This window comes from Sebastes fasciatus, chromosome 6 (assembly GCF_043250625.1).
Source record: "Sebastes fasciatus isolate fSebFas1 chromosome 6, fSebFas1.pri, whole genome shotgun sequence".
Lineage (NCBI taxonomy): Eukaryota > Metazoa > Chordata > Actinopteri > Perciformes > Sebastidae > Sebastes > Sebastes fasciatus.
Window position 1 is genome coordinate 5369743 of NC_133800.1, and position 27469 is coordinate 5397211.

General features: G+C 41.8%; 1 protein-coding gene across 13 annotated transcripts in view; it reads right to left on the reverse strand.

The window, feature by feature from the left end:
• arvcfb (ARVCF delta catenin family member b) overlaps positions 1-27469 on the reverse strand; it is a 299063-nt gene that overhangs the window by 42013 nt on the left and 229581 nt on the right. For 9 of the 13 annotated variants that reach the window (XM_074637267.1, XM_074637273.1, XM_074637268.1 and 6 more), the window contains 4 exons: positions 19156-19273; positions 18877-19048; positions 15616-15633; positions 12416-12487 (listed from right to left, as the gene is read on the reverse strand). In XM_074637267.1, the coding sequence (XP_074493368.1) occupies positions 12416-12487; positions 15616-15633; positions 18877-19048; positions 19156-19273 (380 nt within the window). The remainder of the gene's footprint in view (positions 1-12415; positions 12488-15615; positions 15634-18876; positions 19049-19155; positions 19274-27469) is intronic. The other 4 variants (XM_074637271.1, XM_074637275.1, XM_074637279.1 and 1 more) reach the window with 1 other exon arrangement.

Below are 27469 nucleotides of genomic sequence, written 5' to 3' on the forward strand. Positions count from 1 at the left end.
CCAACCCTGTGTGGAGTGGACACTATAGCAGCTGAGAGTGAGAGAGGTATGTGTGAATGTGCGTGAGCATGTGTCCGTATGTGTTATATGTTGCATGCTTTTTGTTTGTGTGCATGCTTTGTGTAGATGACATTCCGGGTGCAGACGTTCACGAGCTAGCCGTCGTCATCTGGGGTCTCGCTTCGCTGTGAAATGTGACGGCAGCAAGTGAGGAAGAGGAGGTGAAGGAGGGACGTAACCGGAGCAACTGAGCGGAGTGTTTTTCCTGAACAAAAAGGGAAAGTGATTCACCGAAGTGGTCAACAAGCTGCAAGCTAGCAAGCAACTCAGAAAGGCCAAGAGTCAGCGTTCACTATCTGGTGTTGAATTCCACAGCCGTACGAAAAACGGAGAGCGATTGTCAGGCTCAGTTTTAAAGCTAGAGTGAAGATACTGGTTTCATCTGAAACTAACCTAAGGAATCCACTGGCTCCAACCATGTCATACTAGCTTGTCGTGAAGGAGGTTAAATAACGCACCAAACTTACGCTACATTTTGGTGAGGAAAACCTGGCATGGCCATTTTCAAAGGGGTCTCTTGACCTCTGACCTGAAGATATGTGAATGAAAATGGGTTCTATGGGTACCCACGAGTCTCCCCTTTACAGACATGCCCACTTTATGATAATCACATGCAGTTTTGGGGTAAGTCATAGTGAATTCAGCACACTGACACACTGACAGCTGCTGTTGCCTGTTGGGCTGCAGTTTGCCATGTTATGATTTGAGCATATTGTTTTATGCTAAATGCAGTACCTGTGAGGGTTTCTGGACAATATTTGTCATTGTTTTGTGTTGTTAGTTGATTTCCAATAATAAATACATACATACATTTTCATAAAGCAATCATATTTGCCCAATCCGATGTTGATAATAGTATGGAAAACTTGACAAATCTCCCTTAAAGGTACCTTTTGAACAGATAAAATAATGTGCTATTAATTTGCGATTCATCACGATTAACTATTTTAATCGATTGACAGCTCTATTTGCCTACCCTCACGATTTTCCTGGGAGACTCCCGTTTTTCATTGCCTTCTCCCGGTTTCCTCCTGGGGACACAATTCTCCCGTATTTCTCCCGATTTATGACAGATTTCACACCTTTTTTTCCCCCCTTTCCTTATCTCAACCTGTGTCTGGCTCTGTACAGCGTGTAAAAGCCCTACTGTTTCCACCCGCACGACAATAGAGCTCCACCTAATGTCGTTTCCCGGTGGAAGAGATGGGTTTCAGAGCGCAGTGGTGCCGTTGTTCAGTGAGTGAGAGACGGAGAGAGAAGTCGAGAGTACTAAGAGAAAGAAATACTCAAGCAGGGGCAAAAAAACAAGTGAATAAATAAAAACTGATGAATATTAGTTTATGCCAGAGATTTACACAAATTCATGCCAGAGGGGCGAATTATTCAGTTTTCTTTTCTGAGAATTAAAAGTAAAATCAAAAGTAAGCCTATTTAACATTAAAATGCTGTTACAGTGAACTTATTCATTTGTTATTTTCATTCTTTAAAAGTCACCGGAATGCAGCAAACAAAGTCTCTGAACTCAAATTTTTCTGGAGGAGGACACCCTGGCCCCTCGCTTTGGTTTTTTAAATCATCCCTATTTTTGAGGTTGGCAAGTATGATTATTCAGAATATCCTGCTTTAACTTGGGGATTCAAAGTAGATGCAGAACCAGCCAAAACTTCTCCTCCCATTGGAATTGTGCTACTCTGGAGCACTCTTGGCAGCAGTTAATGACGCAAAGATGCTTTATCTCGGAAAAACGGATCTGCTTGAACTCGCCGCGGCAGGACGCTCGTCGTGCCTTCAGGCAGGACGATTGTTTTCCTCGCCGCAGCTTAAGAGCCATAGAGATATGGCGGTGAGGATTAGAAGAATCAGATTCATGCCACGGAGACATTAAGTGAAATATTTCTCCTCCGCAACGGCAGAGACAAAACAATGAAAGCGTCGCTCCGTTTTCCTTAATTCAGCTGAGCCTCTGACTTTTGAGACTTCAAGAGCGGAGATGCATCAGAGACGGAGATGACTCCGATTGCAAAGCAGTCACTTTTCATTATACTACAAAACAGAGATCTCCAGTGGGATGATATCAAAGAGGGTTATACAATGCAATACATAACAGCTCACACTAGTGTTGTTTGTCAACGCTAAGACCTCTCCGCAAATTAAATGCTCGGCTTGCAAGACAAAGCAAGAGCGAGACAGCGTTACACAGTTGTCGTCTTGGTAAACGCCGTCGTTTTATCAATTGCTCGGAATGTGCGAGGCGAGGGAGAGCACAATAAATCTCCCGGGGATGGAGAGAGCACTGAAGTGGCAGAGAGCAAGAGGAATGAGAAGTGGTGAGAGAGGTAGAAGGAGAAAGAGAGAGAGAGAGAGTCATGGAAAGCACTGATGCTTTTCAAACACAAGGCCTTTACTGCTTAGTCAGATTGCCCTTGTTGTCAGATATGACTAATTAGCACTACCTAATGCAGTTGTGATCAATGGCAAAAAGATTCATCGTGGTGGGAATAAGCTCTGCCAGAGGAAACGGCGTTCACCCACACAGTTTCCAATTATTTCCTCATATAAAACATTTACTAGTGGTGCTGGCCAAGAGGTAAAAGGCAATCACGAGTCAACTGGACTTTCTAAGTTGACAATGTATGTGATTAATATCACTATACAGAAATGCTGCATCGTGGATAGGTTGATGTATGTACTCAGTGGTCAGAAAGGAACCTTTCTACCAACAACTCACATTTGACTATGTTAATGTTGGAACTAAGTATGGGTTCACAGAGCATGGCGGTAGACTCCAACCCGCTCAGATCCCCCGACCATTCCAGTAGTCATAACCTTTCTAGGAGAGCTATGATTACTGTCACCTGACTCCACCATAATGCACAAACTTATTTCATTGGATAAGTATAAAAAGCCAATCACGGTGGTCGACGTCATCTAAAGTGGACTGCAGCAGAGCCACACACCCTTTTTCAGCAAGCATGGCTGACCGTGAGCCAAGGAGGAAGCACATTGTAATCTGTTAATCATATTGTTAATTTGTGTTTAAAGTAGTGGCGAGATGAAGCCTCATGGAGCATTAAAGCTCTCCAGCAAATTGGTTCGCATAAGGGTTCATTTCACGAGGCTTCGTCTGGGCTTCGTGTGCACATGAAACCACCTATCGGTCAAAGAGTGTAAAATAGGCAGATATATTACAGATGTGAGGCAGTGGTTTAACCGGGCAGAGGGCAGTGAGTGTGCTTGTGTAACTAAAGGAGAATGATAGATGGGAGACTTTTTTTTTATTATCCAGGAACAATAATTTCTCAACTGTGTTTCGGCTTCGGGCGTCTTAAATTACGTCATTGGTCTAAGACAATGCAAGCCTCGACATGCGCTTCACAAAAAACTTCCTGGATTACTCGACACGCGCTCCGAAAGCCTCGGTACAGAATATAACATCATTAGTTTAAAGTAAACATGAGATGTTACATGTTACATCCATCCATCCATTATCGGTCACCGCTTATCCTATTCAGGGTCACGGGGGGGCTGGAGCCGATCCCAGCTGACACTGGGCGAAGGCGGGGTATTACATTACTTATACATGTCAAAATATCATATGAAAGAATTATTGCTTTTACTCAGGATTAAAAAAATACTAATAATCTGTCCACTGGAATGGTCGGGGGATCTGAAGGGAAATGAATCGGGAAATACTATTTTGATTTATTTTGACTGTTCTGATTTGATTTTCTAATGATACAATCAGCTTATAAAAACTATTATTCTATTACTATGTACTAACTATTAATACTATTATCAGCATATAATGCATCCTATTGATTACATACACAGAATATTAAACTCTTGAACATACTGTTTTCTGGAGATTCTGGAAATTTAGGTTATTCTGAGAATAATAAATGAATATGAATAAAAAATATGTATGCAATGTGTTGCAATGAGTTAACCATTCATGAAAAATAAACAAGCTCATGTTTTTAAATTGAAAAAACGTCTCTTAAGAGTATTTTTTTTTTAAATCATTTTTACTATTGTCTTTTATTTGCGATTCCATTGTGTTCCCCGGTTGTAGTACGTACGTCTATTGAAAACATGAAGTATTTTAATCTATTTTATTATCGTTAATGATTCATGAGTGCATTTGGAGTAGAAATCCACCTTTACAATATTTTTCTGTGTTTGGAACGTGATTGGGTTCTGAACGGTTTTAAGGCAAGTTCACCGTTGCTGCGTCCGTGTGGCCGCAAGGGCCAGCATGACGTAAATTTCTGCAAAGGTCACTGTAACACCAAAATGTGTCACTGCGTGGACTGTACGCGCTACAAGTATGCTGGCTGCATATGAGATGGAAAAGTAAACTGGACGCTTGTTACATGCACTGTATATGTATATGTACTGTATTCCCCAGCCTTGGTCCTATTCTCGTTAAGCTATTGATCTAACTGTACAATAATTTGTGCACTAATTCAAAATATTCTTGGATAGCGACGTACATGAAACCTGCCTTGGTGACCTTGGCGGAGATCTAGTTGATTCTGATTTCTCTTTTTTGACTTTTTCCTATTCAACAAAACGAGGGAGGTCTTCTTGTTGCTCTCAGTAGGTCACCATCATGTTTTCTACTGGAAATGTGGAACGTGTCTGCGTATGCATTTCCCCGGTTGTAGTACGTACGTATATTGACTTTGGTTGCTGGAGCTCATTGAAAACACACCCACATGCTCAGAGAGGACGTGAGGCTCTTTTCACTCTGCTGCATCGTGACACCGCTCTGACGATACAGCGGAGAGGGAAGAAAGAGCAGATGAAGGGGGGCTGAGGGAAGAGACGAAGGCTGCATGTAAGGTAACGGCTAATTAATTTCTCTCAGGACAGTTTCTGTATTCTTTCAACCTTCTCCTCAGGTTGCAGGAAAACTCAGCAAAAGGAAACCTATCATTTTTTACTGAAGTTTTTTTTTAACCTCCTCTCAGAGAAACACACACACTCAGTCATCACACTTCACACCTTCTCCTCTATCTCCCCCGTCTCCCCTCACCTGACTGACCTTTCTCCAATCTAAAGGTTTACGCTGTGGTTTCAATTAACTGCTGGGAAAATGTTTCATCATCTCGGGGGCTGCCGCACTCACCGGCCCCTTTAATGAAAGCCGTCTTTTCACACTTCTTAATTACTTTTGTTACAGCCACCCTCTCTCTTTCTCTGCTTCTGTTCTGGGCGCCATGAATAATGGACTCCTCTGCTGATGTGTGTGCCTGCAACAGGTCCCCTTTCTGGTGCAACTGCACGGACAAAACAACTCCCTCGATCAATTAGGGCAGACAAAGTGGCCACATAATCAACTAGAAAGACGAATCACAACAACTGGGAATCTGTCAAGACAAGTTTAGTTAAAAATGCAGCATTGATTTTTGAGATATCTTCAAGCAGGTGCAGAGGAGCAGCTATTGATGTTTGGCTGATAATAAATGGATGTGTCTGGGTCAGTGCTTGCTCGCCTTCAACCTTAAGTCACGCTGATATTGGACTTTTACTTTGAAAAGAAAGTTATTTCATTATGTAGCATCTGTGGTTTCAGACCAACAATCCCTCATACCTAAATCACAATACAGGTTTGCTTCAGCTCCTTCTCAAACTAACACTACTTTGTCATGGTTAACAGAAACCAACATTTGCTCTTGGTAGAAGACGTGAGGCGAATCACTGTCCATGGTGCTAAAGTCAGTTGTTTTAAGAAGAAATCAATGTTGCATTTGGTTGGTCTGGGTGTTAACAGCAGTATTAATATTAATATAACACTACTTTCACTTTCGAGAGGGGACATTCATTATTCACAACCTGCTTGTCTTAAAGTAGTAGGTCAACATTTAGGGAAATACGATTATTCACTTATTCGCTTTTTTTCCAGAAAGTTAGATCAATGGTTGTTTGGCAACCTCACGATGAAGACAAGAAGTCACTGCGAAATAGAAACAGTCCGGCACATAACCCCCTGATTTAAAAGATAAAACAAACCAGATATAAAATGTTAATTATTGAGTTTTAGAAGTGCTGGTAGACCGATTTTTTTTTTACTTTAGACAGAGCAAGGTTCGCCGTTTCCACTTGCTTCCAGTGTTAATGCTAAGCTAAGCTGAGCTATCTGTCTCCTGGTTGTAGCTTCATACTTATTGTACAGAAATGAGAATGATATCGATCTTCTTATCTAAGACTCTGCAAGAAAGTGAACAAGTGTATTTTCCCCCAAAAATGTCTTTTTATTTCTTTAAGGAGCTAAAAAAGTAGAGATGTTCTGATGCAAATTGCCCCACTGTGGGACTAATGAAGGAATATCTTATCTTATACCATTTTTTCCTTCCAGATACCGATTGAACTTGCATTATCGCCCAATACCGAGTACTGATCCGATACCAGCGTGAGAAGTTATTATTATTATTATTATTTAACAGCTGTTTATGACTGACCATGTATGGATGTAATATGAGTACTATCTTTGTTGTATGGCCTGGCTCAGGATAAACCCTGTAAAACATGGACAAATACAGAGAACGAATGCAATAGAACTTTTTTTATTATTCAGTTTTACTTGTTTGATTTTCCACTCTGATCGAAGCATAGACTGGCATTCTCGCCGATACCCGATACTGAACTTTGTGCGGTATCAAACACATTTCCGATGCGGGTATCGGAACAACTCAAGAAAAAAGGCTTGGAAAAAAACGTCATCTGTCTATCTGAGTTTCCTGTTTTAGTGCTCCATCCTGAGAGTAACAGTCTTGGAGGAAATGCTAAATTCTTTAGAATTTTTTTTTACCAATAAATATATTTTTAATAGCAATGGAACAATGACTACATGTAATGTGAAAAGGGGTTCCGCTTGTAGTGACACCCCAAAGAGAAATGTCACCCAACTCTGCAGTTCCCCTCAGCTCTATGGAGCGTTTTAGTGCTTTCAGCTCATTGTTTTGGTTTTACAGCCCTCAAATTTACCGTTCAGCTTCACTTCCAGTCAGAGCAGTGACGCTGTACGCTCCCCGCCCAGCACCAAACGCCACACAGTCAAAGTTAGGGACTAGCTGGTGAACATAGTGGAGCATTTAGCAGCTAAAGAGACCGATATTCTTTCCTCAGGAGATGTTGGAGACTAGAAACACGACTCCAAATGACATAAATAACATTGCTCTGTGTCTATCTGGATGTGTAAATGTGCAAGTTGCCTGTTTGTTCTCCAACTCTAATGAGGTGATAATATGTCAGTGTTGCGTTTACAGCTTGTCCCTCTGTCCTTACATGGACAAAAAAATCAGGTAACTTAGAAACAAGAAACTCTGTCCAATTAAAGAAAACTGCTTTCAACCTTCATGGATCAAACTGTACTGTATTCAAAACGGTTGTGCAACTTGAAATACCCATTAGGCCTTGTGCTTTCTCTCTCGTTCTTTCCCTTTCTCAGACACACACACACACACATCGAAAACACAAACAAAAAGATTAATCATTGCCCACTGCCAGGTCCAGCCTGGTCCCGGTGTTGACCTCCCTCTGTCAGACATCAGATCAGGCCCGGATACACATGTAATCTCCCATATCTCCCTCACCCATCGCAGCCGAGTGAGAGCTTCTCTCTCTATCTCTCTCTCTCTCTCTACAGATGACCAGGGGATGCGGTGGTGGCGGAAGGTGGAGTACGTGCCTGAACGCAAACAAGCATACATTTTCATAGACAAACAAACAAGGCCCCCCCCACCCCGATGACTTTAATGGTCTCGCAGTCGCCGGCACTTTCACCTCCGATGTTTCCTGAAGAGGAAGAAGTGATAAATGTGCTTTAAAAGTCAATGTGTGTTTCGCTCTAGTGATTAAGCTTATTATCCATGCACCTCGCTGTTGTTACTCGCCTCTGTGTGGAGCTAATAAACGTCAAATGTGATTTGTCTGTCAGCGCGCGAGAAAATGCCGAGCGCTCTCTCCGACGTGAACACACACACACACACACACACATCTCAACTGCGTTTGACATTTAGGCCTATATAACGATAATTGCTTTCTCTGGCTTCAAAACTCCGATGGGTGTTGTTAGCACATTGTGTAACGTAATCGCGCCGCAATTGTAGCCACTATAGATCCAAAGTCGCATGTCAGCACGTCAGCTTGGCGTTTACCCATGAACACCCAGTGAGTCCTCATACTTGGAGCTCATCTGTTTTATTTTTTACTTTAGGAGTGTTAAAAAAAACGGGGAAATCGGCTTAACTTGGAACAGCACAGCAATTAATTGTGATCTAGTTTAATGAGAGCCCACTTTGCCGTGTTAATGTGGCTAATTAACAGTCAAACAGGAAGTGGTATTGACTTTGAGTGCCTGCCACTAGACATTGATGAAGGTGCTGATGTGTAAATACCACATAAGGGTGTGTAACAAGTGCAGGCGAATTCCACAGACACCACTAGACAGATGGACACACACACACACACCTCTCCACGGAGGAAGGTATTATACGGACTCACACACAAGCAAATACACATTCTGTTACCGTGCGGATGTGCTGCCGCGTGCGCTGCATACTAATTTGCTCTTATGACTGTTACAACTGCCCGTCAGGTGCCAAAAAACGAAGAGAGAATGAGTGCACATACACACGCTTTAGTCACACATTATTGATAGAGCCAGTTGCAGAGTCTGGAGACTAAACCTCCGTGTGGCCAGTTTGCAAATACCATCACTGATCACGTTATTCCAGGGTTCCTACACATTTTCCATTTCAAAATTCCATACTTTTCCAAACTCAAATTTCCAGACTTGTCTGTAGATTTTTCAGCCCATATTTGACTTTGTGACTCGGGGTGAAGAGGATGCTGTTACAAGACTACAGTGCTTCAGTGTCTCCCCCCCATAGGTGAGATATCAAACAATTTTACCCAGAGTTTGCATCCAGCTCTCTTTTCCCATTTGGAATTGTTTAACCAACCAGGCTTTATATGTGGGATTGTCAAGCCAGCCCTCTGTCCACAAAAAATTCGGGCAGTAATTTTAACACTAATACAGTTTTATTTTTTGCTATAAATATAATGTGATGATGCTGAAGACCTTCAAGGCACTTCATAGTGGATGACACCTCCTCAGTTTGTATCAGCACGTAACCACTGCACCAGGCAAGCTGAGGTGAGCTAGTCACAGTTCATCATGTGTGCGTTCAGTAGTACAGCATAGCATAGCTTGCTTTCGACGACATCAAGCTCGCTTTGGCCCACGCTGTCTCACACAGTGGTAAATATTTTGGCTGCTCTGCTGCTTGTATGATCTATTTAGTTTTAGAAATTCTGAATTTTATATTTTAGAAAACAGAATAGAGGCAACAGTCTGGATACAGAAATGTTTTTCAATACTCACTTTTCTTTTTTCCATACTTGACCTGGAAATTACTAAAATCAAATTCCATACTTTTCCATACTGCATAGGAATATTTATAGTCATGAGTAGATAAGCAGGAAAAGCATACCAGTAGGGTACACAAATTACAGGAAGAGAGGAGACTGTTTCTATTCTCTGCATATGGTCAAGAAAAGCACACTTGAACCCGAGATCAGTGCATTTAACTTTTCAAATAACAACTCTTTCTATCCACCTTTTTTGTGCTGCTGACATCCAATTTCTGCAACATCGTAATGTTACAAAAATAAGCCCAATGCTGCAGATGCAGCACTATGGCTCGTAGGCTCAGGTAGAGTGGGGAAATATATATCAGCAGATTTTCTTTGCCATTTATACCACGGTAGCTGTGCTTAATCTTTCCAAGGTAGCTAACCCAAATCAACAAGCAGGCCTTCTGCTTTATGTCAGTATTGGATTTATACGATTTTTTAATCAATGTGATGGAGTACCTTGATTTGTCAGGGATTTAAAGCTGAAGTAGGCGAGATTGGAGCAAATATGATTAAAAAAAGTTATTTCTATAAAACGGCCTCTGGTCCTCCGGTGCTCCTAACGGCATCTGCAAGATTTCACATACCAGAGAAAGACGAGCAGTAAGAGCTGATCTGAGGTCTGCTGTCCGTCTGCTGTCTATGAGAGCCGGCTGTCAATCACTCGCAAACTCCGACCAAACGGTCAAACTAGGCAGCGCTGATCAAATATGAATCAATATTCTGTTACGTTAATGCCTATTTCTCTCCTCAAATGTTTTCAGAATCATCTTGTAGTGTACTGTTTAGCTGTAAAATGAGAAAGTTTGTGACGCCGCCGCCATTGTGAAATCTGGTGAAGGAACGACAAGTTCTGGTCACATGACCGGAGCACAGCCAATAGGAACGCTCTCTCAAAGAAATGACCTGTGATTGGTCAAAGTCTCCCGTCACAGGCTAGATTTTAGAAGCCTGAAAACAGAGCCATGAGGAGGTGCAGAAGTCTAGTTTTCTCTCAGAACACTTGAATTACAATATGCTGAAAGGTTATTATGGAATTTTTGCCCAATGATGCCAAAAATATACTGCCTACTGAAGCTTTAAATCACTAGATTACCCAAACACAGGCATCAATATCTAGTTGATTTATCTACTGTATAAACATCCCATATGAGGTTGCAACTAACGGTTATAGAGTGCTACAAGAATGAGTCCTAAAACCAAGAAATGAGTTAGCATTTTAGTACTTCCGGTTCCCTCGTCTGGAAGTCAATGGGTTTTTAGTTAGATGCCTGTAATAAGGTCTGTGGTTAACACAAGATGAAGAGATTTTAACGTTTTGTCTACGTATCATAAACTTGTGTTTGCCACAGAACTTATTTTCTGCAATAACCCAAAATCCAATGGAAAAATCCTATTGGGTTTTTGTCGAGGGAACCCAAGGCGATGCTAACTTCCTGGTTGGCCTACAAAAATACGTCATCCCTGGAGCAATCTATTTTCAATAAGGGATACCTTGACATTTTGGTAATGTGCTGATTTGCTTTTTGGCAGAAAGTTAGATGAGAAAATTGACACCACTCTCATGTTTGTATGGTAAATAGGAAGCTAAGGTCAGCAGCCGGGTTAGCTTAGCACAAAGACTGGAAAGCCTGGCTCTGTACAAAGGGGATAAAATCAACCTACCAGCGACTCTAAAATTAAAGGTGCTAAATGCGAGATTGGAATAATTTCTATAGGCTCCAGCTCCTACAGTGAAAACAATGGCAACAGTGCAGTAGAGTACAGCAGAGCAGTACATAGTGGCGGTCGTGAACTAGCCAGGAGGGCACGCTCACATGCACTAAAAGCGCGCGCGGCCGGCCCGGCCATGTAAACAAAGCTCGGAGAAGCTCGGACTACAACACACACACAAAAGGAGTGTGACTTCATTCTCTGCTCAGGTAGACATTACTCCTCTATATCTTTATATATAGCAATTAGTTGTTTGCTGCTATATTAATACTCTGAATGTTATACAGAGAACCTTTCACAAATTAACACATGACATCTTGTGTGTTTAATCTGTACTAATGTTTTGTCCGACCAACAGTCTAAAACAAAAAGCTATTCAATTCTCAATTATATAAAACAGAGCAAATCCTTACAACAGAACAGCCAGAACCAGAAAATGATTGGCATTTCTGCTTGGAAAAGGACGAATGGATTAACAAAATAGTGGCAGATTTTTTTGTCCATCAACTAATCAATTAATTCGACTAATTATTTTGGCGCTTATTTCAATTAAATTACATATAATGTGACAGAAGGGTTTGTCCATATCGCCCACTCCTAGGCCCAGCAGTCACCCATGCATTGTAGCACAGCACAATGCAACAGATGAAACAATGGATTCCATTTAGTCACAAACTTGATAGAGCTCAGTATACAATAATAACAGGCTCCTTTCTATTGCCTTTTGTGTCCCAGTGTATTGTTGTATTTAACAAAAAGATGGCTTACAGAGTTGATGCTCTCACAAGCTGCCAACAATTGTCACAGTGAAGGCACAAAACCATCAAACAAAGCTGAGTTGCTCTCTCTCTCTCTCTCTCTCTCTCTCTCTCTCTCTCTCTCTCTCTCTCTCTCTCTCTCTCTCTCTCTCTCTCTCTCTCTCTCTCTCTCTCTCTCTCTCTCTCTCTCTCTCTCTCTCTCTCTCTCTCTCTCTCTCTCTCTCTCTCTCTCTCTCTCTCTCTCTCTCTCTCTCTCTCTCTCTCTCCCTCTCTCTCTCACACACCTGACCTGCCTCCAACCAAACCAATCACGTGTCTTCAACAGCCTCGCTGTACAACGCCTGACTCGTTTCCTCTCTGTCTTCTATCACATCTAAATGAGGCGAGTTATTTTCCAGATATTCTCCCTCAGGAGCGAAAGGGTTAACGGAGGGATGTTTTGCTTGACAGGCGAGGCCTACCTTTTGACGGCTCTGAGCGCTTGGGCAGATCCAACGTGTCGTAGTTTTTGTCGTTCTCGCCGTTTTTCCTGCCTGGGTAGAGGAGAGAGGAGGGAAGACGAAGTCAGTGTCATAACCTAAAAACAACTGGATTATAAAAGGACGTTGTTGTTGACACCTGGGTTAGACCAATATGGAAGGCTGATATAAATAGTTTTAGACTGAAGATGCCAATAGCTCATATTCAGTGTCTTTAAAATGTAACCAATTTCATGGTTCATCATAACTGAACCGCATCCTTTTCTATAACCTCTCCAGTTGACATATCGATCTAATCCAGGTCTACACATCCACTGAAAAAAGCATGAATGTTTGCATGTATACACATGTGCACAGAGCTAGAAGCGTGATATGTAGCACACACATAAATTCCACACTGTCCGCTAATGGCTATAGAACACCGGCGTGTTCGCAAAGATGAATTGGCATATATACCGGAAACCTACTGTATGAGCGCAAGGCCACACATGTACGAACATATAACTGCATACACCTTCCTTCCACAATCACAGACATACACGTTCCCGCTGTAACTGTAATGCAGTGGAAGAGGGGAAATGGAGAAGGAGGAGATGTGGGTGACTAATGGTCATCTCACATACGCATGGACATGCCCGTGGCACAGTACAGGGATACAGAGACAAAAAGATGAACTGGCCCTGCCACTCATTCAAAATGCAGAACAACAACATTGCTTTTGTTGGACATTTTGGGAAATACACTTTTAAAGAACAGTCACGGTTCAGCTTACTTTGAAAGGAACACCCTGATGGAGATTTGTTGAGTCGAAACGCGTTGGTGGGTAATATTCATGTCTGAATAAAGGATTTTTAATTTACAATCTGAGTAGCTCAGAAATTTGCCAGACTGCCATCATATGCCAAGGACTTCCTTTCAAAGTAAGCTGGACAGTCACCGTTCCTTTACTTTTATTTGACTACTTGCCCCATCCTTGAAGAGCACATGGTTTTTTAATTTCAACATTTTCAACAGTCTCCTGACCCAGTGCAGCACTCCCAATTTTTTCTTCATACACTTTGACACAATTAGATTATTAGATCAATATCTGCGCTGTGTTGCTAAATATGACGCTACAGCCAGCATAACTTTGGTATATTTCAACTCTTTCCTCCCATGTTTTTATGTCTAACTGACTAATAGGAACAACAATTACTGAAATTGGTCCAGTGTTGAGGGAGAGTGCTGTAGACAGCAGCTGCTCACTGGCTGCAATGTTATCCTATTGGGGCAACCTGGCACCGTCATTTACGTCCACTAAAAGTGCTTGTTTTGCAATGACAGGCTCTGATTTTAGTTAGAAGTGTCTGACATTATGGAAAGAGTCTCGCTCAAGGAGAAATCTGAAATGTGACGAGGTGACGTGTTGCTGGAAGGCAACGGTGGAATAGTGGAATATATCCATGGTGGAAACGTGAATGCTGGCCAGGCAGGGGGTTTGTTGTGTTGAGAACAGAAAGCGTAGCTTGGTGTTATCTCAAAGATTTATATTCAACTTTCACAATGAGACTTGAGCGGGATTTGGACACAATAACAAACAGACTGGATCAAGCCAAAGCAAGGGAAATGTTTTATTTCTCTGTACGATCCTTTCCATAATGTTGCCAGACACTTCTTATAACTATCTGAGCCTGTCAGTGGCAAAAACAAGCACTTTTAGTGGACAGTGTGCAGCTCGTTTTGCGGCTGCTGGTTACCTCGTTTCCCTCAATGCTGGACCAGTTTTATAAATGTTGTCCCCATTTGCCAGTTAGACACAAAAACATGGAAAAATAGGGTCCAGGTTGAAAAATACCGGTTAACCTTTAAAACTGAAAGATGAGAGAAACATCTAGCATGACTCTGTATAAAGGTGGCACGACTTTGACAGAGCCAGGCTAGCTGTTTCCACCACTTCCAATCTTTATAGAAGCTAAGCTGCTAGACTTCTGCATCTAGCTTCATAGCTAATGCACAGACATGAGAGTGGTATCGATCTTGACACCCAACTCTCGGCAAGAAAGCGAATAGGAGTATTTCCCAAATTGTCAAACTATCCCTCCCTTTCAGGCAAACTGGTGAAGAACTATTTGTGACAACCTCTACATGTTTGCAGGGAAAGCCCCAAACTTCGAGAATAGCAAAATGTGAAACAAAATCTTGGCAATGGCAGCTTCAAATACAAATCTGTTTCAGTATCAATAATCCATGTCATTCAAAGCCTCTATAAACACACACAAAACCGAACACACACACACTAACGGGGTCTGGAGCAGAGCTTGACATCTATGCTTAAACACAACACAAAGGGATCTGTGAAGGGCTCAAGCTAGATACAGCAAGTAGCAGTTTGTCGTAGCTGCTGGGATTAGTCTTATCTGAAAAGGCTGTACAGTGTACGCCTCAGTCCAATCATTGATTCAGACAAAAGAAATTTCAGGTTTTAATTGTCATTACTGCATCTTTGACTCTTGATTAGTCAAGCTCTACTTCACATCCCGATTTAAGGACTTACCTGTTTCATCAAGTTTCATCACCTTTACCTTTCACCCTATCTTAGAGGAAGAACTAATTCTATTCTAAACTGTGCAGATTGGGAGGGGGTGGAGTCTATGGCGCTGTTCAGACCTGGCATTAACATGCGTCCTGGGTGATCGGATTACAAGTGGACTGCTCTAAGTACAGGTGTGAATGCACTCAAGACGCAATGAGGACGCATTGAGATCCGATCGCTCAGACCACATTCAGAGGTGGTCTGGGACGCATATGGCCACATTCTTTTAGCAGTGTGTACGCAAGTGTGTCCTGGGCCACATTAAGGACCGCCTACTCAACTGATGTCCTGCTTGTATCAGTATTGAACGGACGTATTTGAAGCTGTCCACTTGTGATCGGATCGCTCAGGACGCATGTTAATACCAGGTCTGAACAGGGCCCAAAATACTCATGTAGACATGGTGAAGGAATGCATGTGGAATGAGTGAAACACCCCAATTTTCTGAAGTCCTTGGAACTTTCTCAGGTTTTTGGAGGACACCCAAAACTACTTCTAACTACATTCTACAGCCAGGGGGAAGGAGGATGAGGAGGAGAAGGAGGATGGAGAGGAGGAAGGGGAGGGGGAGGAGAGCTGTGAGTGAGAAGGGTTGAGGGGGGACACTCACCTTGATTAAACCATTCCTCTATAGTTAGCCAAGGAAGCAGCGGCAATGCCAAAAAACACAGAGCAGGGAGAAGAGAGAAGAGGCATGGTGAAAAAGACGTGTGCGCGCGTGTCAAGAAGCTGTGCAATAGATGAACAGTTTCACAAAAAAGAAGTCATCTTTTACTGAATAGGGAGAGTGAAAGAGTGCAGGGGAGGGGGGGGGGGACAAAATAGAGAAAGAAGGAGAGTGCAGAGAGAGGAAAAGGAAGGAGTACTTTTGAGATGGAAAAGAGGCTAGATGGGAAGCCATTAGCAGTCCATAGGTGTTCTCTGAGAAGCATGCTCAAAGAGTTGGCATTAGTGGGACGGCATTTTAGAGAGACAGGGAGAGGGAGAAAGAAAAGTGTGAATCATAAAGGAAAATAGGAAAAGATATGAAGATAAGCTAGCAAAAGAGAAAGAAAGAAAAAGCTGAGAAAGAAAGTAATCGGCTTTTATTGTCAGACAGGAGGGCAGGATAGAGAGTCACAGCGACACAACAAACTGTCATTAAAATAGAAAAGAACAGAAATGTGCTCAAAGGGACGGGAACAACAGGCAAGAATCAGCCTGTTTATTAGCTAAAACAAAGCTGCTGAGCGCGTGTTAAGCATAATGGTATATTTAATACTGAATGTGACATTAAACTGAAGAGGAGGCCAAACTTAGCCTACTTAAGGTAACAAATTACCAAGCATACTGCCGACAGTGTTGCTTAACTACCCGCCTCCATGCTCCTTTATAGCTGCGTTTAATGTTTCTGTACCTGAGCCTCCTCTTTTCAAAGAACACCTTCAGGGTCTGCAGCAGCTAAACATTTATCATTATTCAAAGCATGTGTGTGCGTGTGTGTGTGTGTGTGTGTGTGTGTGTGTGTGTGTGTGTGTGTGTGTGTGTGTTGTGAATGCATGTGTGAATGTGTTTATGTGCTTAATTGGTGTCTTTATGACTGTGTATACATGTTAAAGCCACCGTGTTCTCCTGACCCCTGAACCGAAAAGGGTTCTCCGATGGGTCGTTAGAAGTCAAGGGTCAACGGCTGGTGGTCGCACCTCATTGGCTGACTGATTAACGGCAGCCATTAATGTTGTACAGCGGGGAGATAACAGTGTCGTTTAGCTAACAGCCTGGGAGGATGCTGATTAAGACGCCGCTGGCGACACGTGCGTACACGGCACATCTGTTAAGGAGAACCAATAACGGCGAAAAAAACTCCTGACGCAGCAGACGGCGCAGCGATGCGTGTCCGTTACACAAGCGGTGGAACACACATGTCTCATCGTAGACTTGTATTGAAGCTAAGAGGTTACTGTGACAGTAAATACACAAACTGACTCATCACTCCTTTATGGTGCGGTAGCTTGGTCCAATGTAAAATTTAAAGGGGACCTATTATGCTTTTGTGCTTTTTTCCCTTTCCTTTAGTGTGTTATAAAGTTCTTTTGTGCATGTAAAAGGTCTGCAAAGTTACAAAGTCTAGGCCAAAGGGAGTTCCTCTCTCTCCACAGAAACACTGCTCCTGAACTGCTTTAAACGCCTCGCTTGAAATCCCGCCTTTTCTTCCGTTACGTGGTGATGTGACCAAGTAATACATTTGCATAACGGCTAGTTTGGCACGCACTCAAACAAAGCTAGTTAGAGCGGAGCTGGAGAAGTGCTGCAACACAGCCGGTATGAGAAAAGTAAAGCGTTTTTTTGGCTGGACCGCAGAGGGCCAGCCCTACAAACACAAAAGTCTGTCACTGAGTGACTGACAGAGTGATGAAGTTACACGATTGGACGGCCGAGTCTTGGAGTTTCCTCATTGGTCGTTGCTCTTTCAAAATGAAACGGAGGGGAACAGACCTTTATGCTAATGAGCCAGTCCAGCGCGACACGTCTGGCTCACGAAACTTCGGATCAAGCTCTCAAACTAAGCGATCTAGTTCTAAAATGAAACCAGATTCAGCAGTGGCATCGCCTATTTCTTGCTTAAAATGCTTTCAGAAGTAGATTTTGGTGGATTGTTTAGACGGAATAACAGAAAGTTTACGAGCAGGCCGCCATGTTGTTTCCTGTTTGAAACGGCGAGCAGTAAACCAGGGACCAATCAAGTCCATTCCACGATAGGGAACGTCACCAATTGAACGCCAGTTGAGTGGAACAGAGCGTCCCCTAGTTTCCTAACCGGACCTGGTGGACATGTACCGCTGGATTTAGCATTAAAGACATGACCACTGACTATTTGTGTAACAATTTAGCCACAAATTCACAGACTGACCGTTCAAGATCCAGACATATACTCTTGTCTTGTTGACCATTAAAGCATGTAAACATGTTCTAGTAGAAACCCAAAATATAAGTATGCACATGAAAATAGGCACAATAGGTCCTCTTTAATGTGTTATTGTTATGAATTACTCTCTATTTGACATTTTTAATCCAGACGGCTGTGATTTGTTGTTTTACATTAGTTGATTAAAGTGTCCCTGAAGGTGATATCTTACTGTTTTTAGTATTTCTATGAGCGTTTTAAATCACATATACAAACCAAATGGTCGGGCAATGTGGTTGAAGTTGAGTTGTTAAATGTAATTTATTAAAATATTGACAATTTGAAGAGATTGAACAAGTTTTTCTATATCTGTTTCCTGGCTCATTCGTTGCATAACTGTAAAATTTAAACCCTGTTTTCATGCGAATGCCAAGAGAGGAGAATTGCATTTGAGACATCCAAAGTATAGTTTATATGCGCATAAGATGTGACAGATTACTTCACATTTTCTAATAACACAGTCATTGTCAGAGGGGATTTTTGTGAGCCCAGCGCTCATTTATAAAACCAACAATGAAGTGAGATACAACAAAGAGGAGGAGGACAACAAAGGAAAGAATGGTATCTGTGCAATCCAGCTGTTTGAATAAGCGCCCTGCTCTCTGTCAATTCTATTCACATCCTACAGATTCCATGAAAAACAATTAAAAGGAGGCAAAAGGAAAAATAATAAGGACAATAAAACCACCACATGCAGCGCCTACAAATCATTTAAACAAAATGTTCTATAAAGAGCTTACTGTATATGATGAGAAACTTTTCTAATTAGCTGCCTGTTACGCAATCAAAAAAAATCACAATCACAATTTTCTACTATTATTAATTTAGCAATAGCAGGTGTTTCATTGAAGAGGCAGAAAGAATTTCTCAAGTTTACGATTCTGATTCATCACATTTGTATCTGTCTCCCTCTTTCCTCCTTCTCACCTTTGGCCTTCTTGCCTCCGAAGCAGCCGGCGTCGTCCTTCTTCTTTCTCTGTGGTCCTGCTGAGCCGGGGGCCTGTGGCGCCGAGGGGTCCACGAACCTTTCGGCGCCCGGCACCTCTTTGTGGACGTGGTAGGACAGGTTCCTCATAATGCAAACGCAGTTCTCCACAGACTAAGGAGGGAAGAGAGAGACAGGGACATTGTCATCTACAAGTACACCTGCGTGGTACGTCTCTAGGATGAATGTGTGTCTTAGTGGGTTTTAATCAAACGCTTTACCTTGTTGTCCATGTCTTTCTTCCCTACAGCTGATTGGAGAGCATGCAGCAGGGCGTCCACCAGTCCCTCGCATTCCCTCAGTCTGCGCCGAGCCTCTGCCCCGTCTGAGCTCACGTTTCTGTAGGAAAAAAAAGTTGGACACACACACACTGTCAGTGAGCATCAACCAGATATAACTACACTTTTGACAGAATCTGCAGAAACAGAATCCAAGATACAGCTCTTCTACAATTTCTGCAACCATTCTGCGGCAGATGATTCAGATTGTAAGGGGAGATACGTAATATTTAAAATTCTGACGTCTTGTAAGTATATACAGTAACACTTTATAATAACCATCATTTATAAATGGTACACTGATAGTTAATTAAAATTTAGATGACTGTTATTTTACTGTTAACAAACCATTAAATTATAATTAATAGTATTTACTAATTATAAGAAATGAAAAAAAAGTTATAAAAGTTATTACATAACAGTTTATTGTTGCACACATTATAATATTTAATATACTATATTATTATTTATACATTATATTTGCTAATAATTATGAAATGATTACAGCTATGCATCAGCTATGATGCAATATATCATTTATAAATTAATTATTTCATACAACAAAACTACTGATAAAATAACCGAAATTACAGCATTATTAATAATTAGTAAACGTTATTATTTATCATTGTTGGTTAACAGTAAAATAACTATTAACTACGTTCAATTAACTATCAATTTATAAATGATGGGTATTATAAAATGTGACCGTATATACAAGACAATATACTAAGATCTGTATGGTATTTGAAGGTTTTTATTGTAGCTGCCAAAAGTCAATATTCGAGCCAGTGGTCATTATCTTAAATTTAAACACTTTTATCATATTAAACCCCCAAAATCTGACATACTACTGAAGCAAGAGGCAGCACTATCATTGCTACGACTGGTACTTTATGAACAGCTGCAACAAATCTTACAGTCAAAAATCCAAGTTTATTTTGTCATTGTAATCATGAAAAATGTAACTCAATGAAATATCAGGAGGAGGATATAAAAACTAAAGAACACAAAACAAAAACCTTGAAATAAAAACATCTGAAGTGTGTGGGTTCATCAAAAACCTGAGCGCCATGAAAGATCTGAGATGTTTTGTTGTTGTTGATGTTATTTCTTCATTCATTCATTTAAGTACTGTATGCAACATTACTATGATCTACTAGTTCAAAGCTAGGGCTGGGTTCATTCAGCCCTACCTGACAGAGCGCACTCTGTGTGTGCTCTCATTGCGAGTCACCGGACTCTTCCAAAAGCTGCTAGCTTGACAGCTGTGAGTACTAACAATAGCCATGTTCATTCTTTACATTCATAATGATCATTTTGGGGGAGTGGCTTTGGAGGGAGGCCTGAAGGGATGCACTGTCAATGTTGCCGATTTGGCGACTTTCTGGCTAGATTTAGGGACTTTTTGAGCGAGTGCTGCTTGTTTGTTTTGGTTGGATCATTTTTTAAATCTAGTGTACACTTGCTAGTTCCTCAACATTACCGACCCTAGCTTTATAGGAAGATATTTACCGACTGGATGACAATGACTGGCAGATGTATGACGGTTAAAAAAACAGCCCAATATCAGCAAACCAGTCTAACCCAACCTTATGACTTTCTGTGTTCGCATGTGACCCGTGGCCTTCTTCACCCATCCCCGTCTGCCTCACTAGTGCGATGTAATAACGCCCGACTGCTTCAGGAATAAATCTTAAAAGAACGATGAATATAAATTTCATTTTTGCTACAAAGGGAAATGCCATGCGTGTTACATCAGCCAGCGCCTTGAGCACAGCTCCTCTAAGCACACTGGCAGCAGAGCCGGTGCAGTCTTAGCGCGGCTGTCTGACTGACTGTGAAAGGCGAGGCTTTAAAGAGGGTTAAGGGATAGCTGGGGCTCCCTGCTCCTCACCGGGGACTTCATTTATGAGGGCTTCCAACCCACATAATCCCATTAGCCGACCCCCAGTTAGTACTGGAGAAGAGTGGCAGCCTGGCTGAGGTAAGCAGAGCTGGAGTGCTTTACTGTATAGTGCTGCGTGGACTAAAACACATATCAAATCCAACACTGCGATATAATGTTTCAGTTTAACAGAAAAAAAAGGACACAACTGCAAAGTCATGTTGCTCTGTGTTTGAATGGTATTAGAATTACGGCTGTCAGGCGATTCAAATATTTAATCGCGGTTAATCGCATGATTGTCCATAGTTAATCGCGATTAATCAAATATTAATCGCACATTTTTATCTGTTCAAAATGTAACTTAAAAGGAGATTTGTCAAGTATTTAATACTATTATCAACATGGGAGTGGGAAATATGCTGCTTTATGCAAGTGTATGTATATATTTATTATTGGTAATCAATTACCAACACAAAACAATGACAAATATTGTCCAGAAACCCTCACAGGTACTGCATTTAGCATAAAAGATATGATCAAACATAACATGACAAACTGCAGCCCACAGGCAACAACAGCTGTCAGAGTGTCAGTGTGTTGACTTGACTATGAATATGACTATGACCCAAACTGCATGTGATTATCATAAAGTGGGCATGTCTGTAAAGGGGAGACTCGTGGGTACCCATAGAACCCATTTTCATTCACATATCTTGAGGTCAGAGGTCAAGGGACCCCTTTGAAAATGTCCATGACAGGTTTTCCTGGCCAAAATTTTGTGTCAGTTTGGAGCGTTATTTAACCTCCTTCACGACAAGCTAGTATGACTTGGTACCGATGGATTCTTTAGGTTTTCTAGTTTCATATGATGCCAGTATCTTCACCCTAGCTTTAAAGCAGAGCCCACAACAACCTAAAAATAGCAACTCGTTTACTTTGACAGTCCTAATTAAAATATTCCTTCTGTGCTCACTTATAATTCATTCATAAATCAGAATGGATGTACACCTCCACCTAATGTCCTACAACTTCACACACACACACACAACCACATCACCTGCCTTACACCTTGCCATCTTCTTGACCAGTGTATGAGTGTCTCTGCCATGGAGACCCATGGATCCATCCTACAGTCAGTGCTAATTAAAACTAATCTTGGATAGAAACCAGACAGACAGCACCGGACATCTGGACCCGCTCATAAACTAAACCCATCCGTCTTCAGCTGTCAGAGAACGGTCGCCACCTCCCCTGTAAACGGATCCAGAGGAGCGGCCGCCTTGGATTTATTTGACAGGAGTGTGTTTGAGGGCAGACAGACAGAAGAGTTTTATTGTCAGCTGTTTCATTTCCTGGAGTCTCTCCCGGCAGCAGTTGTCTCGGTCGAAGGTTTATGGACGGGTGCATCTGTCAGCGGAGACAGTGCGGGAAGGCGCTGTTGTCACTGGACAGGTTATCTGGTGGTGTAATAGTTAGTGGGGGTTAAGGTCTATAGGTGCTGATGACTATTGATCTATCTGCGAGTTTTCCATCTGTTGTTGTGTTGCTGCACTTCATCTCTCCGTGTGAGTAAGTTTCTAAAGCATCAAGAAATCACTGTTAATTAATGTTACGATATTGGAACCGGAATGTTTTTTGAAAGAAGCAGTCCATTTTGGATTTGTAAAACCTTACAAAACGATAATAACAGTGATGTGAAATTCGTGACACATGTGAAATAACAACAGTATTAAGTGACATAATATACAGTACTAGCATAAGCCATACACATCTGTATCTTTAATTGTGTTTATAAAGCAATTTAGCTTTGGTTTTAGTGTTTAGTAGTGTTAGGAGTATTTTTTTTAGTTCTGTTTAACCTTCCATGGCTTGCTCTGACATTCGCTAGTTCTGACTGCTGTACAACAGGAAACCTCATGTGCTGGAAAGTGTATTGTATTAGTATGACAACCAGCATCCGCGAGGGATCATGTCACCAATCCTAGCTGCAGTATGACGGCATATTTAATTGTTTTTTTTTAGCCGTGCTAGCCCTACGCTGGCTCCGGGAATGGCAATGTTTGTCTGTGGGAGGGTCTGTCGGTCCACCACTTTGGTCTACACTGGTATGTCTAAACAATTTGATGGATTGCCATGAAAATTGGAGGAAGAATCCTACTGACTTTGGTGATCCACTTTTCCTCTAGTGCAACCATGAGGTAGTGAAATAGTCTCAAAAACTATTGGAAGGACTGCCATGAAGAATGTCCCCCTCAGGATGAACAGTAGCAACTCTGGTGATCCGCTGACTTTATCACCAGGTCAAAATGTCAGATCTAGAGCCATTTTAGAAATGCTTGGCCTAGGCAAAGCATTTTTCTTTCCTCCTTTAATAAGACCAGAGTGTAGCGGTGAGGTTGCAGATTGCAACAAACTGAAACTTCTCCCATGTGCCAAGCGTGTAGGAGAACTACGGTGGCCGACGTGAAAGCGCAAATGGCCCCGTCTAGAGCCAGTGTTTGGTTTGTCCGTTCTGGGCTCCATGAAGAGGACCCTCTCCATATGTAGATATAAACGGCTCATTCTAAGGTAAGAAAAACATGATTTATACTGTATTGTTGGGTGATTATACACTTAAAGCTGCAGTGGGTAGAAATGGAGCAAACGTGATTAAAAAAAGTTATTTTTATGAAACGGTCACTATATCCTGACAGTACTGCATGAGACAGGTAATCTGAAAATAATCATGTGCCTCTGTGTCCTCCGGTGCTCCTAACGGCATCTGCAAGATTTCACAGATCGGAGAAAAACAAGCAGTAAGAGCTGATCTGGAGTCTGCCGTCTAGCTTCCGTCTCTGAGCAGCTGTCAATCACTCGTGAACTTCGATCAAACAGTCAAACTAGGCAGCGCTGATCAAATATGAATCAATTTCTCGCCTCAAATGTTTTCAGAAACATCTTGTAGTGTACTGTTTAGCTGTAAAATGATGAGATTAAGTTGAGGAAGTACCAAGCACCACCCAACAGCTGGAGCACAGCCAATAGTAACACTCACGAGGAACGCTTTCTCTGAAATGACCTGTGATTGGTCAAAGTCTCCCGATTTAGATTTTTAAAGCCTGAAAACAGAGCCATGAGGAGGTGCAGAAGTCTAGTTTTCTCTCAGAACACTTGAATTACAATATGCTGAAAGGTTATTATCACATTTTTGCCCAATGAAGCCAAAAACATTCTGCCTACTGCAAGTTTAAGGAAACATACTTTTTAATATTTTATTCCATTTCTGCCAATAGATCCCCCTAAATGCTTCACACTGTTCCTTTAATAGCAGATAGACTTTCTTCCCATGACATCACTGACAAAATTATTATTATTATTTTGATGGTCAAAGGATACAAGGATACAAGGATTAGTTACAAAGGATAACAAAATACCAAAACACAATGATTATAAAGTTCCTATAAAAACGCGGATCAGTGCCGTTTTGAAAGTACTCAAGCCATCAGATTGTATTTGTATACCTTTTTAAGTGGCATTTCACCAATCAAGAAAATTGGGCCTTTATCTGGTCTCATTGTGTCTGAACCAGTGACGGCTGTGAGGAGTATTTTATTATTATAGGCTAAAAGAACAAGTAGGTTTGTGAGTGTAGGTCTGTCTGTGTCCTGTCACTGTGATCTGGATGTGCCTATAGTGTGCGTGCTTTATCAGATAGTGTGTGGGTGTGAAGGTCGCTCAGAGTCATGCGGCCGTCAGAGGACAATAGAGCAGCTGGGACGAATAGACTGGAGCAGGACTTATGGAGACTGATGGAGATGGATGGAGGCATGGCTGACCTCTAATGACGCCCTGCAAGGTCAGTGGCAACACTGCAGGACCATATGTGTGCCCTGGGGTTGGGTATCCTTTACGTTTTATCGATCCTGATTTAATTCTGCATTCATCTTATGGATTCTGCCTCTTATCTTATCTTGTTCGATCCTTCTTATATTATCTGAGTAAGAAAATAGACAAAAATATGTTAAAAGCCAAATTCACCTCCAATATCAGCAGATTTGCGCTGCTAAAAAAACTCACATCGTAGACGTTTCACACACGACATTTTGACGTGTCATAGTAGGAAAAGCACAGGTGCAAACAATAAAATGAGTGATGACTGAATTCCATTTACTGCGTCAGTTTCAGGGTCCTGGTATTGTGCATGCTGGCTCACTGTCAATCTGTCACAGCTTACTTGAATAGAACAGAGCCATTGTTAATTTCATTAGTAACACCTGTACTTCTCCTACTTCGACAAGTCAAAATGTCTGCCGTTAAAAAGGCTTGTTATTCAGTCTGAAATTGTGTTCATTATTATAGTTATTTTGTCTTGACAAATCAGTAAAGTCATTTTCAGTGGACACAGAAGCTGCAGTAGTTGCTGGGACAGGCTGTCATGTTGATCAAAGAAGCTGCTTCTATCTTGCTTGTTGCCAATTTTGTTGCAATTTTTCTGTCCTCAATATTAATCCTGTCTATAAAGCTCTTATTGGCTTTTCCAGTTTGGGAAACACATACAGCACAACACCAGTCTAACAAGTCTAAAGTCGACAGTCATTCTAGCAGCTCTGTGAGGCTCTACTACTAAGGCACAGTGTTGCTTTGAGCTACAGTAAATGCTATTGTCAGCATGCTAACATGCTAACAATGACAATGCTAACATGTTTAAAGGTATAATATGTAACCGTTTTCGGTTGCTGTTTGTAAACACACTGCGTTCAAAGGTGGCCACTCCTCCACAGCTCAACAAGCCGAGAAAGAGAGAGATGGTTGAGGGAACTATAGAGTGACTGAAGAGAGAGAGCGGCGTTAGTGAGAACAAAGCAGTGAATAAGAGAAATAAATCCGTTCCCATCAGTGAAATACATCCGCTTCGTATCTAACAGAGTAAAGGGGGACTTTTGAGTCGGCATCAGAAGCCGAGGGGCATGACACGTGGGGCCTGAAGGCCGTTTGCTGGTGGCCAGAAGCGTCTCGAGTAAAGCAAATTCACTGACATGGTGACAGACCATTAGACCATTAAATATTTATTTAAAATGCTAATGTTATATTTTGATGACAATAAAAAAAGCACCACTTTTCAGAGATTAAGCAATATACAACAAAAGATAGAAATTCAGTTCAGTTCAGTTTTCTCCCCCCATGAGTGAATCCTCTTCTCAAACAAATCAATAAATGATCTCTGATCAGTTTTTCAGTTCAGCAATTTACACAAGAGTGAATCCTCGCCAAACGGAAAATCTACCCGCATTTGTGCTTGTTAATTTCGGACCCTGATTACAGGCATCATACGGTACCTTCGGTAGTGTAGAAAAAGAGTACCGTCACGTTTTTTGAATTTTGGCATCGACTTGGTACCAGTATCGGTTCTCGTGACATCCCTAGTCTGTACCCAAATTTGTTCCAATCCATCGAGTAGATGTTGAGATAAGAGAAAAGACCAATATAAACATCCTCCATCTTGACAGGCACTAGTGACACATATTTTTTGTTGAGTTGGACGTCCTAACATTATGCGATTCTGGGGCATTATGACCATTACTGGGGACCTTAGAAAACCCTGCGTTCTTATACCCAGCTGAAGGAGAAGCTGTTTGTCATCACGTCTCCTCACATTCAGTTATTTTTGGGATTAAATGTCCCTGAACCATCCTTGTCTTTTGTTAAAATCACACAATAGTAAACCCTTTCTCTGATCTGACATGTTGTATTATAAACACTATGCATGTGCAAGCACTGGTGCGCATGGAAGCCCAGCAGCTGATTGTAGAATTAAAAAGCACTTTTATGCCAATTCTTGTACTGGGACCAGTTTTAATTCAGAACCAGCTCTTGATACCCAACCCTGGAGTACACCCCAACCCCACCAATGACAACACACACAGACACACACTGTTTCCCCATCACCGAGCCCACAGTGTAAACACTGTAAATAAGCTGGCTCCTATCGACAGAGGAGGCTATTATAATAAAACTATCCCCGGCTTTATTGAGGTGCAAGCTGCGTCTCTGTTGGCGTGAGTAAACAGATTCTCCCTGGCATCAGCACTTCTCCCCAGCGCACAGACCCTGCGTCTAGGCAACCGTGGGCTTGGTCACAGTTGCCATGGAGACGTATTCTCGTCAGCAGTGTGGCTGCATCGAGGGTCGAGGGAGCGCAGGGGGAGATACTGTGATATGTGACAGCGGTGAGATGTGTGGCATCAGGGGTGATGAGGTTTGGATGTAGTGATTGAAAAACATACAGTACAAAAAGAAAAGACAGATAAAAGAAATCATGAGAGACGCTGAGAAACGGTGAGAGCAGGGTTCCCACTGTGGCCCTGATGTAAAATTCCATGACTTCTCTAT